The sequence below is a fragment of the Bison bison genome, unplaced genomic scaffold (assembly GCF_000754665.1).
Source record: "Bison bison bison isolate TAMUID 2011002044 unplaced genomic scaffold, Bison_UMD1.0 scf7180017864519, whole genome shotgun sequence".
NCBI classification, from domain to species: Eukaryota; Metazoa; Chordata; class Mammalia; order Artiodactyla; family Bovidae; genus Bison; species Bison bison.
The window spans coordinates 10,730,308-10,741,946 of NW_011495072.1; the positions used below are offsets into that span (position 1 = coordinate 10,730,308).

At 40.8% G+C, this 11,639-nt stretch overlaps 1 protein-coding gene across 2 annotated transcripts in view; it reads right to left on the minus strand.

Moving 5' to 3' along the window:
• Nucleotides 1-7,934, minus strand: part of AHCYL1 (adenosylhomocysteinase-like 1) — a 15,461-nt gene extending 7,527 nt beyond the window's left edge. For both annotated transcript variants that reach the window (XM_010830885.1, XM_010830886.1), the window contains exons 1-6: nucleotides 7,823-7,934; nucleotides 5,428-5,571; nucleotides 3,941-4,041; nucleotides 3,430-3,532; nucleotides 1,445-1,539; nucleotides 760-866 (exon numbers count right to left, since the gene is read on the minus strand). In XM_010830885.1, the coding sequence (XP_010829187.1) occupies nucleotides 760-866; nucleotides 1,445-1,539; nucleotides 3,430-3,532; nucleotides 3,941-4,041; nucleotides 5,428-5,571; nucleotides 7,823-7,913 (641 nt within the window). In that variant the 5' untranslated portion in view covers nucleotides 7,914-7,934. The remainder of the gene's footprint in view (nucleotides 1-759; nucleotides 867-1,444; nucleotides 1,540-3,429; nucleotides 3,533-3,940; nucleotides 4,042-5,427; nucleotides 5,572-7,822) is intronic.
• Between the last annotated feature and the right edge of the window lie 3,705 nt (nucleotides 7,935-11,639).

The following is an 11,639-nucleotide window of genomic DNA, read 5'->3' on the forward strand; positions in this document are numbered from 1 at the left end:
CAAAGTCTGCCTAATTCTCTTCAAGCTCTGTGCTGCCCTCCCCAGTCTTATTTATTGCCCAAGAATATCAGTAAACAAGGTATTTCCTTGTTATCCCTCCTCATGTCTTTTCATTTTCTCTTCCCCAACACCCACTCCTTTTTTTGGAAGGAAAAAAACAATCTTTCAATTTAAGAAATTTACTTCTCTTCCATAAAAGGGGATACAGTTCCTTAGACCAAGCATTTTCTCTATCTTTAAAAAAAAAAAACAAAACCCACGCCTACTTCTGAATAAGATTATCAATGATTCTGATATGGTTCCGTGTGTGTGTGTGTTTAAGCATATGCAAGGTGCCCCCAAATGAGAAATACTCTCTCAGGTATTTTTTTAGGTATTACAACAAGCAAATCATATTTTGCCCAGGTTTATTTTTTATAATATGTATAACATATAGTTTTACAATAGATTTTTTAATTTTAAATATAAAAGTATAATCTAAAATCAAATACAGGTTTTCAAGATATACTCGCTCCCTACCTCCCAGCACTGATTGAGAATCACAGTGGAATAAATGGGTGAGAAAATGTCTGAACTAGAATCTGAAATAACTTCTTTAGGGTCTCCTTGATTTTTTAAAGGTAAAAACTCAAACGTTTTATCTAATGAAAATACTCCCATTTAAGTTACAAGTCGGAAACACAGCCCTAAAGCCTAAAAGAGACCAGAAGAATCTGCTGAGGCAAGGACACAAGGGGCAGCTACTCCAGAGTCTGTTACCTGTGAACACCAGTCACGCTCTCTTCCACAATGCCTCGGATCTTCTTAAACACGTTTGGATACTTCTTATAAACCCAGTGGGTTAAGTCTCCCCCATCATCCAGGATCTATAGAACAGCCAGAAGACTTCTATGGGCATTCAGGCTGCTAGAGCTGGGGGGAACTTTGAACCCACTTTCTGCACTAGTAAGAGAGCCCTATATGTTTTGGAAGAGCACTCCTCAGAGCTCCTTAGAGCAGGTTTAGATAATGGAAACACAGTCAAATTTGTTGGTGTAAATGGTTAAAAGGATTCCTAAGTTTGTTCTAGGCTACAGTGAAGAGTAGTGTAGGCTAATCACAGACTCATTTTTAGTCTAGAGCCCTGAAATACAGCCCCTTGGAACACAAAAGGAGCTGGGGCAGGAAGGAAAGAAACCATAATTCTACTCCAAAGAGATACCATATCACGTTCTTCTATTTCATTCTGCTGTGTTTGAGCCACATGTGTTCAGTTGGTTTTACCCTTCCCCCGCCTTTCCATTCAGCACTGAGACCCATTTTGAAAAGCTATCAAGCTAAACACTTTGGCAACAAAGTAAGTGCGTAAGACCAAACATCCAAAACATATTTAGGGAACCATGCTTTGAGGGAAAAAAGGAAAGAAATCCATTGTCAAAAGTATAGGATGAATATGCATTATTACCATATTGGCTTGCCACCCATCCATGTTCACACAGCGGTCAATACACCACCAGAAGTCATCTTCTGACTCGCCCTTCCAAGCAAACACTGCAACTCCTGTAGAGATGAAAACAAATCAGCTGATTCCTCCTTTGGGCAGTGTCCTACACCAACATCTCTGAGATCTGAAGAGAAAAAGGCTATGGAAATTACTCTGGAAAGGAAACAACTTAGGAAGGGCAAAAAGTTAAAAGAGCATCTTTAGTCCAGAAATCAGTTAAGAATTTAAGGGATTTTTATTTTTAAAAGTATTTTAGAACCTTAAATGTTATTCTCTTTGGCCAAATTTTTCTTTTAAATGATTTTATTTATTTATTTTTGGCCGTGCTGGGTCTCCATTGCTGCATGGGCTTTTCTCCAGTAGCGGCGAGCAGGGACTACTCTCTACTTGCAGGCATGTGGGCTTCTCATTGTGGTGGCTTCTCCTGTTTTGGAGTATGGATTCTAGAGCATACAGGCTTCAGTAGTTTAGTACATGGGCTCAGTAGTTGTGGCTCCCAAGCTCTAGAGCACAGGCTCAATAGTTGTGGCGCACGGGCTTAGCTGCTCTGTGGCATGTGGGATCTTCCTGGATCAGGGATCAAACCCATGTCTCCTGTATTGGCAGGTGGAATCTTTACCACTGAGCCATCAGGGAAGCCCCTCTTTGGTCATTTTTTATATGGAACTTTCTTCTAAGGAGATAAAATGAAGCGGGAATCAAAACGAAGTTGTTCATTACATTGTTTATGTTAGCAAATATCTTGAAACAACCTAAATGTTCAACATTAGGAAAATAGTGAAGTAAAAAATCACATGGTCACATGACTATTATAAATGATACTGTCAAATTTTTGAGAGACATGGAAACTACTTCTGAAGATGTTATATTTAGGTTATAAAATTGGACATATACTGAGACTTATTTCATCTCTGTAAAAAGTGAACAGAAAAAATGAGAAATATATTTATCATATATCATGCTATGCTATGCTATGGTAAGTCACTTCAGTCGTGTCCAACTCTGTGCGACCCCACAGACGGCAGCCCACCAGGCTCCCCTGTCCCTGGGATTCTCCAGGCAAGAACACTGGAGTGGGTTGCCATTTCCTTCTCCAATGCATGAAAGTGTAAAGAGAAAGTGAAGTCGCTCAGTCATGTCCGACTCTTAGCAACCCCATGGACTGCAGCCCACCAGGCTCCTCCATCCATGGGATTTTCCAGGCAAGAGTACTGGAGTGGGGGGCCATTGCCTTCTCCGATCATATATCATAATATATGATAATAAAAAAAGGAGATAATATATTATCTCTGTGTAGCAGGATTTTAGGTTTTTTTGGGAACCTCTAAAATTTTCTGCAATAAATATCTGAAAAGAGTAAAGAAGAAAAACAAAAGTGAGATACAGTTGCTTTCTGAGGATCACAGGAAAGTGGAAGAACCTTAAAAACCTTCAGAGTGATTTTCCTTTGAACATTTTAACAATAAAAATTGTTTTCTGTTTAACTGAACGCATAACTAGTTCATATATTTTCAGTTCAATACTGAACACCAAATTATCTAATGAACTATCAGATCTAATGAACACAAGGTACTTCTTGTGTCCTCTCAAAAGTGATGAAACTTTTGTGAAAGGAGACCAGCTGAGCTCATACTCATACAGCTCACATAGTTTAAAGTTTTTATTCATTTAATATTAGAATTAGGCATTTCTCCACATATTAGATTCTTTACAAAGATCACTTTTTAAAAAAGTGAATGGGTACAAAGATCATTTTAAATGACTATATAATGTTCCATTATGGATCTGGATCTTCACTGTCCATTTCCTTCCTTTTGACATTTTTTATTATCCTCTACATTTTATAGCTCCTAGACATACATGACAGTAAAGATAATACTGGTATGTAAAAATTATGTTTGGATATTTACTTTGAGGTAAAGTCAGTGAAAAACAGCTGAACTTACCGGCCTCAGCCAGTGCTGCAGCCACCTCATTCTGAGTGGAGTAGATGTTGCAGGCAGACCAACGGCACTGTGCCCCCAGGGCACAGAGTGTCTCAATCAACACCTACATAGATGTGTAAAGAGACACAGTGAGAAAGATGAGGCCCAGACAGGAGTGCTGATTAAGAGAATACCACCTAGGAACTCAGTGGCAACAGGTGCAACACTGGGAAGTAACAAAAGGGTGTAATCCCCTACTTAATAAACTAGAATCTACCTTTACCCAAAATAGGTAATCTGAATAACATATTTATAGCTATCATATTTTGCAACTCTAGATCTCCCTAAGGCAGGTTTGTTAAAAGTAAGCTATACAATCAAAGTAGAAAACCCCGTTATAGTGTAACTGGAAGGTTCAGTTGGTAGTCAGCATTTGGAGGTTAGGTAGGGAAGGAAAAGCAAACAAAAAAAATCACCACGCCCCTCCTCAACCCACCACCAGAAGTCCATCATTTTCTCCCATCAAACTCACCGCTGTCTGGGCTGTGATGTGTGTACAGCCCACTATTTTAGCACCAGCCAAGGGCTTCTCCCCCTGAGCACGTTTCCTGAGTGAAATCAGAGCAGACATGTCTGTGAAAGAACAGAGGATTTGAGCTAGGTCTGCACTAGTGAGATCATTAATTTCTGCCCCAGCAACATCTAGGGCAGAGATATGGTGAGGTAAGGGAGAAAAACTATTTTTTTTTTTTTTTTGCCTTGCCACTCAGCTTATGGGATCATAGTTCCCTGACCAGGGATTGAACCTAGCCCCTCAGCAGTAAGAGCACAGAGTCCTAACCACTGAACCACCAGGGAATTCCCTCTAAGCATATTTATTTTATGTCCAGCAGCTTCAACTGCAGAACAAGAGGAGGCAGGGAGTTGTCATCTAACCACCTGGAATTTCTCTCTTCCTCTACTGTTTCAGCCTTATATGTAGAGGGCTTGAAAGTGAAAAGTGAAAGTGTTAGTCACTCAGTTGTGTCTGACTCTTTGTGACCCCATGGACTGTAGCCCGTTATACTCTTCTGTCCATGGGATTTCACAGGCAAGAATACTAGAGTGGATAGCCATTCCCTTCCCCAGGGGATCTTCCCAACCCAGGGATCAAACCCAGGTATACTGCATTGCAGGCAGATTCTTCACCATCTGAGGCACCAGGGAAGCCTGTAGAGGGCTTATATGTAGTCAAATTCTCAAAAGTGGAAGGTGAGTGTCATCCTTCCTTTGGGAGAAGAAGGAATAGTTATGTCACTGGCTAATGGATTCCTACAGAGTAAAATCATCAGACCTGGAAGAAAGACTTTGCATCAGCAGACGCCACTTGCTTCTGTTTTTCTATGCTGTCTAATCCTATTCTGTCAGTTTTTCTGAGTTCTGTACTCCCGCCCAGTATAGAACATGTTTCCAGTGTGAAAGCAACAAAAGTAAAGAGACATTATTTTGAGTGGGGCTGGGTAGAGAAACCAAGATTTAACTGATGGTCAAATTATTTTTACTCTTGATCCAGCAGAGGGTGCTCAGGATCAAAGATCAAAAGAGACCCTAGGTCACCACATCCTTAGCTGAAAACCCTCCCAACATTTGCTACTTCTGAGAAATCTGGGTCTCTGAGATTGGCAGCGATGGAAGGATCCCGCAGAACTAACCACTAGGTACTGATCCAGGACTTGCTGACTCTGCAAGCAGATCTCTGAATATGGTGTCATGGGGGAGGAAAAGAGAAACTACTCTGTGTAATTACCACACGCTGAGAACAGGAAGCAGCAGAGAGAACAAGAACAAGAATCCTGAGGCTCAAGCTCCATACAGAGAGAGCTGTTACATAAACAGCTCCATACAGAGAGAGCTGTTTATGTCCAGGATATTGGAGTTTCCCAGGAGACTTTCGTTAGCTTTCAAGCCTTAAATTGTTTGTGCATCCTGATGACCAGCAAGTGGGTTGCTTCTGGTCCCCAACGCATTCCCTTTCTTTACCTTGCTCTGCAATCTCAATCTCCCGGCGTCCAAATTCTGCCTGCTTGATGTTCTTCACACAGAAATTGCTGCTGCCCTTGGAGTTGGTTTGCTGCTTTTCTCGGGGGGAAACCTCATCATCAGAGCTATCTGTGTAGGATGCAGCTAAAGCCAGGAAAGAAAGAAATGAGGAAAGAAAAACCTCAATGGCCCCAACTCCACAGGGTGCAGTCCCCAAAGGACTCTCATTTAAGTTAAGCAAATGCTCTTAATTGCAGCCACCTTTAACATCACTCTCTGTTCTACCTTTTACATCACTCTCCATTCTACTTCAGGTCTAAGAAATGGTATGAATGAAACTCCTGTAGATCCTTCAGTGTTGTGGCTCTTTTACCCATCCTGATAATTCTGCCATCAATGCCTGTGATAAGGAGCTACTGATCCCAAAATATGCACCAGCTCATGAGGTGCTTGGTCCCAACTGGGACTGGAACCAGACATGGCGAAAATGGAAGAGTAATTTAGGGCATATAAGGAATGCTATTTCCATAGATCACCAGTTCTCAAAATATCTAAAGCATATACCAGAATCACATGGAAGGTTCACTGAAACACAGAAGGCTAGGTCCCACTGCCAGAAATTCCCATTCGGTAGGTCTCAGGTGGCATCCAGGAATTAATATTTCAAACAGGTGCTGCTGATATCGCTGTTTAGAGGACCAAACTCTGAGACCCATTAATGCAAAAGGATACAAACAATAAGATAATCTTTTATTATAAAATCTTTTAGAGATTTTACACTAGGTTGCACCGAGGAACAGAGAAATGACACAAAAGATAAGCAGCTCCAGTTCTATTGCCAGCCCTGAGACCACTCAAGACATTCAACTTTATATAAGCAGCCTCACAAAACACTAAAGAAGTCCTTTCAGACAGACATGCAGGAGGACATAGAACAGTCACTCTTTACCTTTCAAATCACTCCTTTTCCATTTTCCTCATCACAGACCCAGTATACCAGGTCTCTCAGAGTGCTACATACACATCCTCCTCTGTCCAGCCAGCACAAATAGTACTAAAGGTTATCTACCCACTAGCACAATCTAACTCTCTCACTAAGCTTTTTAAAATGCTCTACTAGGTCCCCATAAAACATGGCCATCAAGATCTTTAAAACTTCCTTAAAGCTTTTGTCACTCATCTCAATTTTCTCTTATAACTCAATCTTTCAAAATTTTTTCTTTCTTAGCTATAACTAGCCTGCTTGTCACCTATCACTTTTTGTATCTATCTCACTCCAGGACACTTTTTCATTTATGACAGCCGTTATATCTGGAACTTTCCTTGCACACAGGCCCACAGTGAGTGTGCACGTTCCCTTCTCTTCGAACTAGACCATGTGCATACACTGCCATTCGTACTTGTCTGCGTATCCTGTCCATGGGGGGGACACAGCGTAGTGGCACAGGGCAGAGGAGAAGTTTCCAAAAACTGTTTGTTTATTTTTTAAAAGTCCTTGTACCTCAAGCCCAGTCCTTAAGTTAATAATACAATGCAAACAAGATTCTGGCAAAAGAGAAGAAACGGCTTTTGGTACAAATTCCTTTGCTGACATTTACAGCAATCTATGACCTTGGGCAAGCAAGCCTTTTAATCTTTTAACAATGTTTCCTCAAGTTGAACATTGAGGGGGTTGGATTATATGCCCCATTTCCTCCAGTACTCAAACTAAGATTGTATATCCTTTTCCATGGTAATTTTCTGATACTCTCCTCTAAAGTTGAGAACAGCACAATTCAAAGCAAAAAAAAAAAAGATTATATAAGGTTAAGATAGGAGAGGAAAACTAAAAAGAAACAGCTGGAGCCATGTAAATTGGACTCTTTCCCACTCCAGAGATTAACAGGGGAGGATACTTCAACATCAAGGGTAGCCTAGTAACTAAAAAGAGTGAAATACCAATTTTTTGTGATGATTCATGCAGTTAAAAGGCAAGAAAAAAAATAGGTGGCAGGGTATATCTTAAACAAAGAAATCAGAAATTATGCTTCCAAAGTATACCTCTTTTTCAAGGCCAGTTCTGTCAGCCAAAATGATTCTCTCCCTTCTCGATGTGGGCAGTAAACGTGGGAATGGGAACTGGCCCAGTACTATCAACCACGCACTGGCCACAAACCACAATCAGAAATCATCAGGGGAGGAAAGTCTCAAGACGACAAAAGCTTCTCCAGCTACAAGCCTGGCTGGGAACATTCCCATTGCCACCCGCTAGTTATCAGCTTTTAGCACAAAGATGGGCAGTCCTGACATGAGGCATTTTCAGATCCTAGATACGTGAAGAGAACTGGGTAGAGCACTAGCTCAAGGCTCTGGAACAGGGACGAGAGATCAGAGAGAACAAGGAGTTCACACCTACCTGAACTGTAGCTGTCAGTGGAGGACTGAGAGATAGAGCGAGACAAAGATCGTCGGCCAGTCTTGGTGGGGAATTTGGTGAACTCCTGCATGTCATCAGCAAACTGAATTTGCTGTAAGAGGAAGATGAAAAGTTGAAACTTAAAACAAGGATTCTATGAAATGTTTCATTTTTAAAGGCCATACAATGTCTCCCTTAAAGTTAATGTTACCATGTGAAAGTGAAAGTGGCTCAGTAGTGTCCAACTCTGCGACCCCATGGACTACAGTCCATGGTATTCTCCAGGCCAGAATACTGGAGTGGGTAGCCTTTCCCTTCTCCAGGGGATCTTCCCAACTGAAGGATTGAACCCGGGTCTCCCACACTGCTGGTGGATTCTTTACCAGCTGAGCCACATGGGAAGCCCAAGAATATTGGAGTGGGTAGCCTCTCCCTTCTCCAGTGGATCTTCCCGACTCAGGAATCGAACCAGGGTCTCCTGCATTGCAGGCCGATTCTTTACCAACTGAGCTATCAAGGAAGCCCTAATGTTATCATGTGGCTCCTACTAAATCAGCAATTCTTCCACCAGAAATGAGGATGGCAGAAGCTATTCTTTGACTCCTCCCAAAATGCCAATTACTATCTCTTCTCAGAAGTTTCAGCAGAATTGGTGGGGGGGGAAGAAGGGGAGCAGAGAGAGAAAGCTTAAGATCCAACTTTGTTCAGCATTTGTTTAATTTTACAGGTCTTCTTTCTCATATTCCATAAGTTTTCTTTCCTCTTATAACCTTGACACATTAAACTCTTTACCCCCTTGTTCACAACTCTATCAAAAAGCAGGCATAATCTCTTAGGGCTTCTTCTTGTTTTTTATTTCAGAATATTCTCTTGTAGCATATCTTATCCTGAAGTTAGCAATGGTTTTGTTACTTGAAAAGATTATGAAGAGATGCCTTAAATGGTGATGGGCATGGAGGTGCCAATAGCCAGAGTCCAGTCATACACCTATCCTTTACAAAGGCAATGGAATAACACCAGAGCCTGCTATATCCAGTAAAATACTAGAATATCCTAATAAAAATTTAAAAACACACACCATAATAAATTCCAACTAATTTGAAGGAAGGAGAAAATAATAACTTGGTAAACTCTAGGTTTAAACCTTTCTTAAATGAAATAAAGCAGAACAATATAACTGTGGAAAGGATACTTGGAACAACTGGCTTTAATAAATGGCAAACAGCTTACAATTAAAATTATTTATAGATAAATTCATGAGTGTTTCTAAAGTGTAGGAAAACACTCTATTAAGTGTTTTAGACCTTCCTGAATTCCTGTTTAAACTGATAAACCCTTTCTTTGAAATGTAAAATAAACCTCAACCTCAGCTGAAAAACAGAACTTGAGATTCTGAATTGAGAAACAATTCAAGTTTGAGAACTTGAATCAAGCTTCTCCTCACAATCTGACTAAATCTGAAAAGGTTCCACGGAGAATTCATTAAGCTGTTTTCAGCAAACAACTGGAAATGTAACCTATTACTGGAAATGTAACCGATTACAGATGAAAATCTTCTCTCCATAATGCTGGCAGCCTGGTTATAGGCATTTTGAAGCCAGCATTAGTAAACTGTCCATTATTTACCTCTGCTAAAGATTCCCCCTGTCTCATGTACCCTCCAGCTAGGGCAGCAGCTGGTGGTAGTGTAAGAGTCAGGCTTAAATGTGCAGCTAAACGTGAACAAGGCGATTACTGAATTAGGAGGAAAAAGTAAGGAAGAGGGAATCAAGAGAATCAAGATTTGTGTTTTTATGTCAAGAATCAAAGCAGAGAATACTGATGTCTTTGGTGTTCAGCTTTCTTTACGGTCGAACTCTCACATCCATACATGGCTACTGGAAAAACCATGCTGACGTTACTTTGCCAACAAAGGTCCGTATAGTCAAAGCTATGGTTTTTCCAGTAGTCATGTATGGATGTGAGAGTTGGGCCATAAAGAAGGCTGAGTGTCAAAGAACTGATGCTTTTGAACTGTGGTGTTGAAGAAGACTTTTCAGAATCCTTTGGACTGCAAGGAGATCAAATCAGTCAATCCTAAAGGAAATCAATCCTCAATATTCATTAAAAGGACTAATGCTGAAGCTGAAGCTCCAATACTTTGGCCACCTGATGTGAGAGCCAACTCATTGGAAAAGACCTTGATGCTGGAAAAGATTGAAGGCAGGAGAAGGGGACGACAGAGGATGAGATGGCTGGATGGCATCACCAACTCAGCGGACATGAGTTTGAGTAAGCTCTGGGAGATGGTGAAGAAGAGGGAAGACTGGTGTGCTGCAGTCCATGGCGTTGCAAAGAGTTGGACACGACTGAGCAACTGAACAATAATACTGATGTCATAGGTATTCAATTTTGTGGTTTTTCTTTAGGTTATTTTGTGAAATAGAGAGGAGGCAGAGTCCACAAACTTTTTTTTTTAAGTATAAGGACAGATCCTAAAGGCGTGGAAGGGAAAGAGAGCTATATTCTTGGCACCTAGCCCAAGGTCTTGCACATAGAAAGCATTCAATAATTATCTGTGGGATGAGTGAGGCTTTCAAATTTCTTTCTTATATAAGATCAAACCAATCGAATTTCAAAATTAAATACTAAAGATTCAAGCAAAACTACATATACTACACCTGAACTTAATTAACAAACACCTTTAAGCATCTGAAGAAACAGCTTTTTAAGTTTAGGTGCTAAAACTTTAAATAGCTTAAATGTCAAAAACACAACTGCCTTTCCAAACCCAAACAAACCCACTTACTGAAGTGGCCACTAGTCAGCATCTGCCCTTCTAAATAGGATTTCCCACTGCGTGTTCACATGACTTCTGCAGTCAACAAAACTAGTTTTACTGAAGGGATTAATCCAGGACCAAGGTGATGACTTTCAACCCAATAGGCAGTTATTTTGGTGGCAGAAAAAAAACACAGTCAAGAGACTATCAACACCATTCAATGCTGCGCAGAGGCAGCTCCTTCTCCAACAGCTTCCCTGCTCCTGATACGGGCAGCCTGTTTGGAAGCCGCTTTCCTGTAATGGCTGTTACAATTCCCCGCCCTGTTCCTCTTTTTAGTTCCAAAGGTTCTGGATATATTCTCAGATACCACCTACCTGGGGGTGGAAGGGTGGGGGAGGGAACTGCAGTAACCTTTTCAGTTTTAAAAACAGAAAACAGAGAGAAAGCCTGCTGTGTCAAGATAGAAATGTATTTCTTTGGCAACCTAAGAACTAACAGTCATAATCCCACCTTGTATTAATACAGCTCATCAGTAGCCTAAAGCTTAGCAAAATCTTTCCCATCTAAAAATAGGAGACTGTTGCACGTGGCTTACTAATCACTGCAGTACCTCAACTCTCAAATAATGAATATGGTCCATATTTCAAGTGGGTAAAAAGTTAACTCAGGCTGTGACATGAATGGGTTACTGTCTATTCTTGCAGCATTTTGATAATCTCAGTGCTTACAAATAAGACGATTCAGATACACACAGATGTACGATAACCTTGTCTTCTCTTCGACCCTGAGTAACTTGCAGAAGAGAACCTGTATCAACAGTTGCTGTTGTGAAATGCAGCTTCTTTGCCAGATTCCACCAGGCCTGCAAGCTCCACTGGCTGTCTTCACAGCAAGAAGCTCTGTCTTCTCTGTGGTGAAGTACCACCTGGAGTGTTATTCACCTTCACATTGTAAATAAAGACAGTGCTGCCAAAAGCAATTTATAGATATCACAAGTTTTCTCTCTAGTGAAATCAGATCTCAATAATAGCCTTCTAACTGGGTTGGACTCAC